At 41.1% G+C, this 14,934-nt stretch overlaps 1 protein-coding gene across 7 annotated transcripts in view; it reads right to left on the bottom strand.

The window, feature by feature from the left end:
• Positions 1–4,218: 4,218 nt before the first annotated feature.
• The window catches only part of PTPRO (protein tyrosine phosphatase receptor type O), a 223,115-nt gene continuing 212,399 nt past the window's right edge, over positions 4,219–14,934 (bottom strand). For 6 of the 7 annotated variants that reach the window (XM_039504818.1, XM_039504788.1, XM_039504836.1 and 3 more), the window contains 4 exons: positions 14,670–14,824; positions 11,646–11,781; positions 7,072–7,192; positions 4,219–5,626 (listed from right to left, as the gene is read on the bottom strand). In XM_039504818.1, the coding sequence (XP_039360752.1) occupies positions 7,088–7,192; positions 11,646–11,781; positions 14,670–14,824 (396 nt within the window). In that variant the 3' untranslated portion in view covers positions 4,219–5,626; positions 7,072–7,087. Of the gene's footprint in view, positions 5,627–7,071; positions 7,193–10,417; positions 10,508–11,645; positions 11,782–14,669; positions 14,825–14,934 lie in introns of those variants that run through there. The other variant, XM_039504798.1, reaches the window with a different exon arrangement.

The following is a 14,934-nucleotide window of genomic DNA, read 5'->3' on the forward strand; positions in this document are numbered from 1 at the left end:
GAATGAAATGAACACACTTGTTTTCCTCCCATTGATTGTAAAGCTATGCCTAGTGTGTATGGTATATACTGAAACCACTACACTGATTATCTATTTCTAATATGTGCATGGACCATAACTCTAGTTTACAGGATGTTCATCCTACTCAACTTTAGAGTCAAGAGGAGGCTGGGCCAAACACCCCTGTACTTTGTGGCGGAGTGGAAGCTGCAATCCAAACCTGGATCCTAACTTTGACGCCAGCCCCATCTCCAATGAGGCAACTGAAAATCGAAGTATTGGGTGTTTGAACTTCACTAGGAGATGGGGGGAAAGCTGACTGCTACAGCGGAGCACGTGGATCGGACAGAGACTTCTCTTAGAGGAGAGTCTATAACCTAGAGAATCTGTATCAATAGTCAGGAGCAGAGGATAATGTAAGGGCCAGATAAGACGAGAAACATTCACATAAAGAAGCGGACACATCAGAAAATGGCAGATAAACAAACAGTGACAAGTTTTTAAAGTGCATGTACACAAATGCTAGAAGTCTAAATAAGATGGGTGAACTAGGGTGCCTTGTGATAAAGGAGGATATTGATATAATAGGCATCACAGAAACTTGGTGGACTGAGGACAATCAATGGGACACAATCATTCCGGGATACAAAATATATCGGAAGGGCAGAACACGTGATGCGGGGGGGTGGCACTATATGTGAAAGAAAATGTAGAATCAAATGAAGTAAAAATCTTAAGTGAATCCACATGTTCCATAGAATCTCTATGGATAGAAATTTCATGCTCTAATAAGAATATAACATTAGGGATCTATTATTGACCACCTGACCAGGACAGTGATAGTGATGATGAAATGCTAAGGGAAATTAGAGAGGCTATCAAAATTAACTCAATAATAGTGGGGGATTTCTAATTATCCCCATATTGACTGGGAACATGTCACCTTGGGAGGAAATGCAGCGACAAAATTTCTCGATACTTTGCTTCTTGGAGCAGCTGGTACAGGAACCCTCCAGTAGAGAGGTAACTCTCTATTTCGACCTGAGTAGAACGCAGGAGCTGGTCCAAGAGGTAACTATAACAGGACCGCTTGGAAATGGTGACAATAATATAACAACGGTTAACATCCCTGTGGTGGGAAGAACATCTCAACAACCCAACACTGTTGCATTTAATTTAAAAAAGGGGAACTATGCAAAAATGAGGGGGTTAGTTAAACAGAAATTAAAAGGTACAGTGACTAAAGTGAAATCCCTGCAAGCTGCATAGATGCTTTTTTAAAGACACCATAATAGAGGCCCAACTTCAATGTATACCCCACATTAAGAAACACAGTAAAAGAGCCACCGTGGCTTAACAACCATGTAAAAGAAGCAGTGAGAGATAAAAAGGCATCTTTTAAAGAGTGGAAGTCAAAATCCTAGTGAGGTAAATAGAAAGGAGCATAAACACTGCCAAATTAAGTGTAAAAAGAAAAGCCAAAGAGGAGTTTGAAGAACAGCTAGCCAAAAACTCAAAAGGTAATAAAATGTTTTTTGAGTACAGCAGAAGCAGGAAGCCTGCCAAACAACCAGTGGGGCCCCTGGATGATCGAGATACAAAAGGAGCGCTTAAAGACAATAAACTAAATGGATTCTTTGCTTCAGTCTTCACGGCTGAGGATGTTAGGGAGATTCCCAAACCTGAGCCAGCTTCTGTAGGTGACAAATCTGAGGAACTGTCACAGATTGAAGTGTCACTAGAGGAGGTTTTGGAATTAATTGATAAACAAGTCACCGGGACCAGATGGCATTCACCCAAGAGTTCTAAAAGAACTCGAATGTGAAGTTGTGGAACTATTAACTATGGCATATAACCTGTCCTTTAAATTGGTTTCTGTACCCAGTGACTGGAAGATAGCTAATGTAACGCCAATATTATTTAAAAAGAGCTCTAGAGGTGATCCCAACAATTATAGACCAGTAAGTCTAACGTCAGTACTGGGCAAATTAGTTGAAACAATAGTAAAGAATAAAGTTGTCAGACACATAGAACATAAATTGTTGGGCAAAAGTCAATATGGTTTCTGTAAAGGGAAATCATGTCCTACTAATCTATTCAAGTTCTTTGAAGGGGTCAACAAACATGTGGACAAGGGGGATCCAGTGGACATAGTGTACTTAGATTTCCAGAAAGCCTTTGACAAGGTCCCTCACCAAAGGCTCTTAAGCTGTCATGGGATAAAAGGGAAGGTCCTTTCATGGATTGAGAACTGGTTAGAAGACAGGGAACAAAGGGTAGGAATTAATGGTAAATTCTCAGAATGGAGAGGGGTAACTAGTGGTGTTCCTCAAGGGTCAGTCCTAAAACCAATTCTATTCAAATTATTCATAAATGACCTGGAGAAAGGGGTGAACAGTGAGGTGGCAACGTTTGCAGATGATACTAAACTACTCAAGATAGTTAAGACCAAAGCAGATTGTAAAGAACTTCAAAAAGATCTCACAAAACAAGTGATTGGGCAACCAAATGGCAAATGAAATTGAATGTGGTAAATGTAAAGTAATGCACATTGGAAAAAATAACCCCAACTATACATACAATATGATAGGGGCTAATTTAGCTACAACGAATCAGAAAAAAGATCTTGGAGTTATCGTGGATAGTTCTCTGAAGACGTCCATGCAGGGTGCAGAGGCAGTCAAAAAAGCAAACAGGATGTTAGGCATAATTAAAAAGGGGATAGCGAATAAGACGGAGAATATATTATTACCCCTATATAAATCGATGGTACGCCCACATCTTGAATACTGCGTACAGATGTGGTCTCATCTCAAAAAAGATATACTGGCACTAGAAGCAGTTCAGAGAAGGGCAACTAAAATGATTAGGGGTTTGGAAAGGGAGCCCATATGAGGAGAGATTAAAGAGGCTAGGACTTTTCAGCTTGGAAAAGAGGAGACCAAGCGGGGGAGGGGCGGAATATGATAGAGGTATATAAAATCATGAGTGATGTGGAGAAAGTAGATAAGGAAAAGTTATTTACTTAGTTCCATAATACAAGAACTAGGGGACACCAAATGAAATGAATGGGCAGCAGGTATAAAACAAATAAAAAGAAGATCTTCACACAGTGCACAGTCAACTTGTGGAACTCCTTGCCTGAGGAGGTTGTGAAGGCTAGGACTATAACAGCATTTAAAAGAGAACTGGATAAATTCATGGAGGTTAAGTCCATTAATGGCTATTAGCCAGGATAGTTGAGGAATGGTGTCCCTAGCCTCTGTTTGTCAGAGGGTAGAGATGGATGGCAGGAGAGAGATCACTTGATCATTACCTGTTAGGTTCACTCCCTCTGGGGCACCTGGCATTGGCCACTGTCGGTAAACAGGATACTGGGCTGGATGGAACTTTGGTCTGACCCAGTATGGCTGTTCTTATGTTCTTAGATATGACTGTTGCAGATTAGGCCCAGGCCCAGGTAATGTGTCCTAGGTAGGCACAGGGAGGCTTGAAATACATACAGAAATACAGACTGTGGCAAGGGCTGCCTGGCTCTGGGGATTTTAGTACTACTTTATGATTCTGAATTAGGCTTAGGTGAAGAGAGACTGTCTGTCTTCTGGGTGGCCTTTGTGCAATAGCCACCCTAGAGAAAATGGCACCCTTGTTATTTGTGGCACAGAGGTGAGCCCTCCAGCTCAAGGTTGAGGCACATTGGTGGGGCAGTAGAAGAAGTTTGCATGGTTGTAGCCTGAGCAGTTACCAGTTCTGTCCATGAAGACAGGATTTCGGTCTCCAGGAATATCAAGTTGGGTATTTAATGCTGGTGCAAGAGGCCAATTTAAAAAAAAAATGGTGGTTGCATTCCAGCTCTTAACTGAGTGGCATCACCCTACAAGTGATACAGAAGTGGAGACTGAACTAACTTGTTGGCCCATAGAGGTGATTCGTCCATGACAGGATGGAGAGACATGGGTAGGAAATATGGGGTGGGGGGAGGAGGAAGTAGAGCTGCTGCCACCCATTCAGTGATCAGAGGGTGTAGCTTTCAGTGGGTCTGGAACCCTTTCACAAGTACCCAATTTACTTTTGGAGAGGGGAATAGATCTATGCCAATATAGTATTCAAAAAGATGGTCCTAAATTCTCAGGCCTTTGAACAGTTGCTGAGCTGTGGTGCACAGATACAAAGGTAGAGAGATCCCAGGTGGGAAAAGCAGCAGCCTTGCTCGCAGTGTCATTTTCACAGGTAAGCAATCCAATGTGTTTACTTTCAGTTCACAGTTTTGTTTTGTTTTTTTACATTGAGTACCATTGCCTCTAACTTCCAATGAGGTGACACAAAGCAACAGATTACAAAAATGCCATCAACATCCACTCTGAAAGCATCCATGTCACAATACACAACAATGTACCGGAATTATACAAAGCCAAAAGAAATATAACATATCCTAAATATGCTGACTAGAAATAAAACTGATAGCCAAAAAATCCAAACAAACAACAAAAAACCCAACCCCAAAGTCCCTGCAGGAATCAGTACCGATGCTTTGACAACATCCTGGTAACGAACCCATAAAATTTCCTTAACATGCCAAAACCCTCATTTCCACATCTCCATGAATTCCCAGTTCACCAGAGAGGTGATGCTGCATTCATTACAGCAACTATTTTTTTTCTCAACATGAATCAGCTTCACATTTTTACACAGGGCTAATATATTTTAGAAAATAATAATAATAACTAAAAAAACAAAAACAAATCAAGAGTATAGGCACCATAGACTGCTAAATGCTACAGCAAGAGAGTCTAAAGGTACTCCAAACTCTTCTGCGCTTTCATTAGCTTCAATCTTTTTTTAAAAAAAAATTGTAAGTGATGGGGGCATTACCGAAAAGAGTAACGAGAGGAACAATCCTGCTGTTTAATTAGGAGGAGCACAATCGAGAACCAGACCAACAGAAGTTTTCTAATGTAGGTCTTCTACGCTAGCCTTGAGCTATACTGTTTGGATTTTAGGAGAGTTACTAAAGCTCCCTGGGTACTGTATTCTCCCTACTCCACTGAAGCACAGAACCACTGTGCTGCCGTAAACATAGTCAAATCAATATCCCATTTCCTCTTCACAAAATCCACAATCCTTCATGTTTGTACATGCCTCGTATTCACTAGTGAGGTATTATTAGATACTAACAATGCCTGTTCTCTTACGGACTTAAGCACAGACCAGTGAAACATGAAGAAAGCTCTTCTTCATTCAGATTCAGCCGTTAAAAAAATATTGCACTTGCTTTTTACCTTAAGCCCAATCTGCACAGAAAAACTTAAAACAAAAACAAAAAAAAACCCCAACCTTTCAGGAGTACTGTATTTTATGCACATATAGTATCTTTTCCATCCTGTTGTTTTAGTTGAATTTGGTCCAGTATTTAAAAAATGTCCAGAAATTAAACAGTCCAAGACACTGCAGGCTCTTTAAGGCTAAGTCTCCCCAGTGCTTCTAAAATTTAAAGTATCTTTCTTTTATTGTCCATATACTGCAAAGCAGTGGCCTTCCATGGCAAAACAGCTAGCAGTTCAAACAAACAAAAAAACAATAAAAAAAATCTGAAGCAAGGGAAGATGGGTGTACTTCATGGTCTCACCTGGAAGAAAACAAAGCAAATGGATCCTGTTTGAAAATGATACACAACATTTGCCATTTAGTTTTAGTTTTACCCAAAGCTCTGTATAGGAAGGGAGGGAACAAAAAACCAGGACAGGCAATATGTTGAAAACTCACAAGTGATATTGGGTGCAAAAGTTGATAAACCTTAATGGGGCCTGATTTTCAGAAAGTGTTCAGCAACTCCCTTTTATAAATCAAGTTAGGCACCTAAAAATAGAGGTACCCAAAATCACTAGTCACTTTTCATAATATTGGCCATGGTTTCTATTCCTGGATTATTAATTATTTGTGTGCATGCATGTTTAAGAGAATCCCAGCTTCTCCCCTCCACCCCCCGCCAGTTCAGTTGGAAACACAATTTAAAGAAAAATACACTGGGGACAAGAGTCTGTCTGACCTGACAGGAGCAATGGAAGGAGAGAAAAAGGAACAATTTGGGGAGTAGAGGGGGAGGCAGGGTCCAAAGTTTGTATGATGAATTGTATAATCAAACAAACACTTACATAGCACAGGCTAGCCATATAGCTCAACGTGCTTTACAAGGTATCATTAACTCAGTTTTACCGATGGGGAAATTGAGGCATGCAGTTGCTAACTGATGCACCTAAGAATGCAAAGTGAATCAATGGCAGTGCTGGGTAAAGAACCCCAGCATTTTGAGTCCGTGGGCCATACTGCCTGGCTGCGGTTTGACAGCACATTTTGGTTTTGTAATTGTTTTGCCTGTTGCACTTAAAAAAGTACTTAAGATGTCTGTATTAACCATTAAGTTGCTCAGTGTTGGTGCTGGTAGCAACTTCGGACTGCTTCCCTAGCAGGTTCACAAGTTCCTGAGCTTTTACTCTTGCTGCCAGCTGTCTCTGAAGCAGCCTGGGTGCTGGGATAAGGAAACCACAGGGAGGGGGAGGGGTTCAGATGGCCGTGATAATTTGGCAGTTGGTAGATGACCAGTGATTGAACACACACTTGTGAGTGACTGATGACAACCCCTCATAACTTTTTGATTTTTAATTTCTCCTTTAACCTTAAGAAAGTGCAGCAACCTCATCAGGATGATTTATGTGAAAAGCCAGGAGAGGGTTTTATTCAGCTTTTTTTTTTTTAATTAAACGATTGGTGAGCCAAAAAGGTCTGAAAATGCTAAGAAACATGAGATTTATCATTCCATGCTAATGCAAACAGCTAAAGGGATTTCCCTCTCATTCTCTGCACACACTACCCCCACCACCACTGAGGCGCAGGGGGAAGGGAGGGGACAGGAGATCAGGCATGGAAAGCTTCAACCCTAAGGTAGAATTCTGGGGAGTATGGGAAAAGGTAGAATGAAGATCCTGATGTAAAACATTAATTTCATCAGTTGCTACCAGACAACTGGGATTATAATCGTGAGCAGCGCTGAAGGGGTGGCACTGTCATACGTACCACCTGTGATTCTGAACTAGGACTTGCTGACATTCTCATATATGACATCACTGATGCAGAATTGCTGTTTCTTCTTTAGCCACATCAATTGCACACACTGGTGAATAAAAATGTATTGTTCCTGGGAGAAAAGACCAAACATATATATTTTTGCACCTAATATAGCTTGGTAAACCTGGTCAATAAAGTAACATTGATAATCATCTGCACGCAGATTCTTAAATAATATCTGTAGTTATTAGTATGCTGCCTGCATATCTGTGACCCCATTCAAGAAATTAGAGTATACAATACCCGTGGAAGCATAAAGCTCATCAGAACTGCCCATGTCACTATTATTGACTCTTCTTAATTAACTGAATAATTAATAGACTGTAGTGCTGTTGACTGAATTTATGACACCGGGAGAATGGTGCTGTCTGCTAATGGGAATCATGAAGTATGTAAGGCAATAAAATGTATGAAGATATAAGTGAGGAAGGGGTCAGGTCTGTTATTATTTGATACTAAAGGGCTCTTCTGTCGAGCAGACAAAGTATAACAAGATTCAAGGACTGGAAGTTGAAGCTAGATAAATTCGGACAGTAAATAAGGGACACATTTTTTTAACAGGGAGCGTTATCAACCTTAGGAACAATTTACCAAGGGTTGTGGGGCTTCTCCATCGCTGCTCATTTTTAAATCAAGATTGGATTTTTCCCCCCTAAATGAGATGCTCTAGTTCAAATAGGAATTAATTCAGGGAAATTCTAAGGCCCGTGTTATGCAGCAGGTCAGACTAGATTATCACAGTGGTCCCTTCTGGCTTTGTACTCTATTAGCCCCCATACCGTCTTGGCTATTGTTTTGTCAGATCTCACAAACTAAGTGGCATCAGTACTTGGAGGGAAGGCCTCAAAGGAAAATCCAGATACAAGCAGCAGCACTGGCAATTCTATAGGTGGCACTCCCCCCTCTGCGGTAGTAATGCCCTGCTGTAGTAAGAGGGGCCTTGTTGGGGAGATGGAAAACTGAAGGTATTACAAGATCCTTGGCACAGTTTGCAAGAATAGTTACGTTAACCTCACGGTGCTAGCCAATTTACAACTGGGTAATTGTATTCTACCATCCTAAATTGCCCCTGCAATTGCAACCTGTCTGGTAACTCTGGAGGGCACTGTTGAATAACTGCTACATTTCCCCTGGCCATAGCTGCATTTCAGGGCATGTGAAGCAATTCTTGTGTGTGTAATTTTGGAAGTATTTTAGTATATAGAGGAGCTTCTGTACAAAATCCTTATATTCTTATTTCTTGAAAATATATGACAGGTCTGTCTCATCTTATGCGGGGGTTCTGTTCCGCGGTTAGCGTGTAAAGTCAAAATTACATTGAGTTCAATGGCAGGCAGAATCGCCTGCACTACAGGTACAGAATTAAAATTGTTATTTTTCTCTTTTTTTTGTTTTTGCCGACCGCATAAAGCTGAAATCGCGCATGTTAAATGTGCATAAGATGCGACAGACCTGTATGCCCTTAAATCTTAAGGCATCATACTCCTTGTATTTAGGCAAATAAAGCCATACCTGGTGGTTTTCTATGCGTGTGCATTTATAACTTGTGACTCATCACAATAAACAGCTAAAAACGGATGGTTTCGGTTCACGGCGTGTTTAATAATTTATTTATTTACTGTGGGATTATCAACCACCAAATTACTTACACTATAAGAAAAGTGGGGCAAGGGCCATGTTTCATTGTATGTGTGTACAGTGTTAAGCACAATGTTGCCTTGATCTTTAATTGGGACCTCTGAATAATAATGCATTTCACCTTGAATTCTAAACCTCATCAGTTAACCTCATTCCAATGTAAATGGCGGCAAAACTTGAAAAAAACCATCAATCCTTCTCCAGACCTTGTGCAGAAAGGGAACACTCACTCAGAACCTGGCACAGACTGACTAAGAGGTCTGAGATGGCTTTAAACCACAAAATTGGGGTTTGGATTTCATATTCCCTCCCCAAAGTTGTTCAGACTCTGGGATTTGGTTCAGCTCCTTACAAATATGGGATCATCTACACAGGGATATAAGCCCTGCAGCATGGCTCTGGCTGGTTTGGGTTAGCTGACCCTCCACCTTCCCAGGACCCCAGAGCTCGGGCTCCACCCTGCGCCCGACTGTCTACACAGCAATTTTTCAGCCCCAAAGCCCAAGCCCCAGCCCCATGAACTCAAGTCAGCTCACCCTAGGGTGACCAGACAGCAAATGTGAAAAATCGGGACGGGGGTGGAGGGGTAATAGGAGCCTATATAAGAAAAAGACCCCAAAATCAGGACTGTCCCTATAAAATTGGGACATCTGGTCACCATAGCTGACCTGGGCCAACCATGCGTTTTTCATCCCCAGGTGCACATATATCTTATGAGGCCACTCAAAATTCAGATCTCAAATCTAACTGGATTTCAAACATCCATTAATCTGGGATCCTGGGTTTTGATTCAGGCTCATCTCTCCTTTAAGCTCACCTGGGGTTCATTCAGTTTGTAAACTGTTCAAGGAATCATGGCCAAGTTTCCAGTTTGAAATGAAACATGAAACCAGGTGAGCTGTGAGTGGTTTCAAGTTTTGTAATGAAAGGTTCACACAGCTCTAACTGATCCATCCTGTCTGCTCTTAAATTACACTGACACCTAGTGGCCTGTGTGGATACACCTTTATAAAGACTAGGAAATTCCACTCTAATTTAAAAAGAAAAAACCTGAAGAGGTCAGGGCTGGCAAGCACAGAAATGGATGACACCCTGCCTGTGAGGTAAGATTTTACTGTTTGTCAGGATGCATTAGAGCAAGGTTTGTTGACTAAGACTATAAAACAGGTATGTCTCCCTCACAGTGCCAATGGGCCGGATCCTTGCTCCCCAGTATTTAATCCTGCCCACTGGCACCAGTTCCTGGAGCACTTTAATCTTGATCTAGCTTTCTGAGGCATTACAGAGCCCTTCTGTCGGTGTGTGTGAGTGCGTGAGCGTATTAGGAAGAGAGAGGAAAGAGGACCTAGCGATGCTTTGCTAAAATGCCAGTGCAGCAGGGAACAGGCCAGCTGGCCAACAGCATGAAACTTGGAAACAATATGAAACTTGGAAGGCCATCAAAATGGATTGTGTGGGACTGAGGAGCTCCCTGCTCCCCAAATAAAAAGGAGATCAAGCAGCACACCCTGGTCTCTCCCATCACTCTCCTCTGAACCATACTCAACTGGACAGACGTAAAAGCCTATTCTACGACATGGCAATTCAGTGAAATTCAAGAATTAAAAACAAACAAAAAACCTCCCCACCAAATAATTTTCATGCCTTAAGGCCTTACATCGGAGTTTTTCCTATGACATCAGTAGGCATTGGATCAGGTCAGGTGATGGCCAAAGGTGCTGCTGATTCCTCTAGAGAATGAAGTCCTCTACATACAAAAAGCAACAAGATGGGCAATGGCACTGCAGGCTTCTCTCATACTACAGCTAACCTGTTCATCCTCTAGACCCTGTAAATCCTGTGCATATCTCTGAAGGCTGCCAGTTGTGCTGGTGGTATTGTGATGTGGTCTCCTCCCCATTAGGAACTGGGTGGAGATCACCAACTTGTTTCACGTAGCCAACAGGCAAATGACAGCAAATAAAAACTTTCAGCTATAATTAATGCTCTTGGGAATGAAAAGAGGAAAATAATTCTGTTCTGAAGCTTTGGTCTATTTGTTTCTGGAATAGTGAATTTTTCACCGAAGTATTTTGATTTTTTTTTTTAATTTTCCAACAGAAACATTAGCCAAGAAACAGAGAGGGAGGTGAGGGGAAGAAACCTCTTGCCCCACCTTTTGCTTTGTTTTTGTTTTCCAGTTTTCGTATCGTCACTGTATAACTCTTAGATCATCAGCTTAGTCAGATGAATGGATCCTGAATGGTGGTCTGATCCTACTACCAGTCCTGTAACCCTAGATCAAGGCCAGTGTTTTTCAAAATGGTGTATTTTATGTAACTCATACACTTCGGCTACGTCTATACTACCCGCCCGGGTCAGCGGGTAGCGTTTGACTTCTCGGAGTTCGATATATCGCGTCTCATCTAGACGCGATATATCGAACTCCGAACACGCTCCCGTCGACTCCGGAACTCCACCACCGCGAACGGCGGTGGCGGAGTCGACGGGGAAGCCACGGACTTCGATCCCGCGGCGTCTGGACGGGTGAGTAGTTCGAGTTCAGCTACGCGATGCGTACCTTAGTTCGACACCCCCCCCCCCACACACACACACAGTGTAGACCAGGCCTTCTATTTTAATGCTTGTTCACAGACTAGTTTCCTATAAGGTGGGACTAGCCCGTCTGCTTTAGAAAGCTTCAACCAGATTGTAAGTACATTGATCTACCCTGATCTGTTGATAGTTTAGGTAGCAGACTCATAAAAAATATTTTATCTATTTACAGGACTGTGTCAGAAGCTCAATAGACTCTGTAGCATAACATAGTTATGATGCCTACATTAGTGCAGCATGGTATTTTTAATACATTTAATTTTGAAAATACATGAAGATGAAATTCATACCTCTGTCTGTACCATGGACATCCTATAAGACCGCATGTCAGACACCAGCCCTAAGATATCTACAAACTCATGATCACGAATGTGCTGTAAGAGCCGATCCAATGCTATAAATGTTCCTGTCCGTCCCACGCCAGCACTGTAACACACACATCATTACAGGTTACTACTTTTGAGGGGTGGGAGTAGAGGGAATAAGTGGTTGTGGGGTACAGAAAGCAAATGTTGTGCTGTAATTCAGAATTATGAAATAATCATCCTGATGACAACATGTCGAATTTGCACTGGATTCACACAATTGACTAATCCTTCGAATATATGCCATGCAATAATTCACAGTTCACTTATAAAGAATGCACAGGACTAAGGGCTTTGCAATTATTTCACCTTTCTTTAAAAAATTATAATTGTTATACAGAAGAGCTGTGATAGGCAATTGACTAATTCTGCCTCGCTGAAACTATCTGGGCTGATATTCTGGGCCAAATCAGATGGGGGTAAATTTGGCCCCCCTCTGACGGTCTTACATTTTCTTGACTGGCCACCTTTCTCTGTTATACCTGCAACTCTCTTTCTCCCTTATATTTTTCCTAATGATGAGGAGAGGTATACAACTACTTGAGCTGTATCTGTGAATTCAGACAGACCTACATTACGATGCCTACAGCAAATGAGCTTGACAAAGTTACACTTGCAGTTCCACAAGGTTTAGTGTCATAGCTCTGCAAAGTCAACGGACTTCTTGTGAAATGATCACCGTGACACTGACTGGTTTTGAGGGCCACAGAAGAGATGTTCAGCTGCTGGGCGCTCAGTACCTTTTAAAATCAAGCAATTGATTTAAATGCCAAAATATGGATTTAAAAGGCTAACTTTGGAAGGGTGAGGGAGAAGATGGAGAAAGAGAGAGAAAGTCTCACACACTATTTATTTATTTTTAATAGAGAGAGTGAAAATCTTAGTTTAATTTTATTAGGCCTGATTTTTAAAGGTGCAGAACAGTTTGATGTAAATAGGTGTGGATCCAACATTCTAAAAACCAAAACATTTGCTTTCACATTCTTGATACAACTGTATGTGAAATTGGTAAATATTATTTGCATACCGCAGAGAAAAGTTTTATGCGGACATGGGGTGGCTTTAGGCATAAATTGACTAGACAGATGCATAGAATATCATATATCTGGGACATTGGTAGGATATTTATTAATCCAATAAAAGTGGTTGATTTTACAAATATGACCGAGACGGGATAAAAATTCATGAATTCAACAACAGTTTTTTGATCTATTTAACTTGACATGTCCTATCATTAATCAGTTAATCCATTTTCATGAATTTGGCAGACATGATAAAAATCATGACTCCAATAGAGTCATACATTTATTATTTTAAGTGGTAGTCAGTTTAATAAATCCATTAATAGACTATCAATTTCATGCGTTCATTAAAGTTAGAGAAGAATTTTAATGGTCTCCAAAAGTATCCAGAAAACACTGGTTCATTTTTCCACTGATTTCATGAAATCATTACTTCTATCTATGCGCTGCAAGACCTACACTGCACTTTAGCATTCTATCCAAAACCACAGTTCTCTGAAGGTGGAAAAGTCAGACCCTAAATGGTCTAGTGTACCACTGCTAGCCCCCATACTCTCCCAATGCAAAGTATGCATGAGCCAGGGGAGTTAAGTATAGGGTTGTGAAATTAAATGCTGTAGATAAGCCCCTTCTTTGAGCCTACCAGTGTCTGTCTCAATTTTGCATTAGGGCTCTGTCCTGCAGCTGTACTCACCGTGAGTTTACCTAGTAACTTCTGTGGAACAACTCATAAGGAGACCTGCAGGACTGAACACTATTAGAAATGAAAAAATCTGCTATTGCACCACTTCCTAGTGAGAATTCTGGAAATCTCATGAGGAACTAGAAAGGGTGATATTGTAAAAGGCTGTTTGCTGAGAACTGCCACAGTTATTTAGGGCACACCATGTGACTGCAAAGGACAGAATGTTCCACACACCACTTCAGTAATGAGGAAGCTATGCTGGAGGCTTTCGACATTGTATGAATGCAACATAACTGTGTCTATGCATATCCATACACACATTTTCACAGCTCATGAGCAGATGCCTTAGAATGGGTGATGTAGAGAGATGGGGCTAATAGCTTCATGAAGCTTTGAGTTCCATTCAGGGTATACCTACAAGTTTAAACACACACTAACTGATCTGTTACACACCTCTTTCTACTATGTACCCTATAATAATCTACCATTACCAGGAGCAGTCTTACCATTACACATTGTGGGACAAATTAATCTTTGATGTCACTACAATGGAGTGACATCAGGAATCAATTTGGTACAATTATTAATGCAGCAGGTTCCTTCAGAGAGCTCAATAGTGTCTTACAAGAAGCCTGATGATGAACAAAGGTGACAGTTACTATATAAAAATGCTGCCCTCAAGAAAAGAAAAACCTGCATATTGTGTCATATGGCTTACTGCCAGCCCATGGATTTAACTCCCAGCGTTGGTTACTGAAGGCCAAATTATCCGAGAGCGATGATCTACACAGAGTACGTCTCTGTAGGGAAAAGGCATACTGCTTGACAAACTGTTTTGATTTTTCCATCTGAATTGCAAAAACATGGAAATGCAAGTGTACGGCAAGGTCCTCAGATGATATAAAACAACATAGCATAACTCCACTGATGTCCATGAGGCTAATTTACCTCAGCTGAGGATCAGACCTGTAATACTTTACTATGATAAAAATATATGGTATGTGTCACACTCTCCCCTTACATCTAGGAACACAGAATGAAATCCTGGTCCCATTAAAGTCAATGGCAAAACTCTGACTTACTGCAATAGGGACAGGATTTTACCATAAGACACAAAAAAACAAACAAACAAAATACAATTCTCAGCACTTGAAAGGTAGAAAGAAATCCCTCCCTCCAGTGTTCTTCTCAATGTATTTGAATGGTTACACATTAAAGGAAAATGGAAAATTAAGCCTTTACCTGCAGTGTATGACCATGGGGCCTTTACTCTTTGTTGACTGCTGTCTGACCATCTGTACAAACTGCAAGATGCTCTCTGCAGCATTTGTAGTGGGGACACCATGATCAGGCCAAGCAGTGTAGTTAAAATGCATTACATCTTGCACCTCATCAGCCTAAGGGGGAAAAAACAGAACAGCAGCATGTTCATATTTGTTTTACCTGTGCAGTCATGTTCAATCTGACTCATGCATTTACAAATACAGACTAATGAAATTAGAGCTAG

The sequence above is a fragment of the Mauremys reevesii genome, linkage group 1 (assembly GCF_016161935.1).
Source record: "Mauremys reevesii isolate NIE-2019 linkage group 1, ASM1616193v1, whole genome shotgun sequence".
In the NCBI taxonomy this organism is placed as follows: Eukaryota; Metazoa; Chordata; order Testudines; family Geoemydidae; genus Mauremys; species Mauremys reevesii.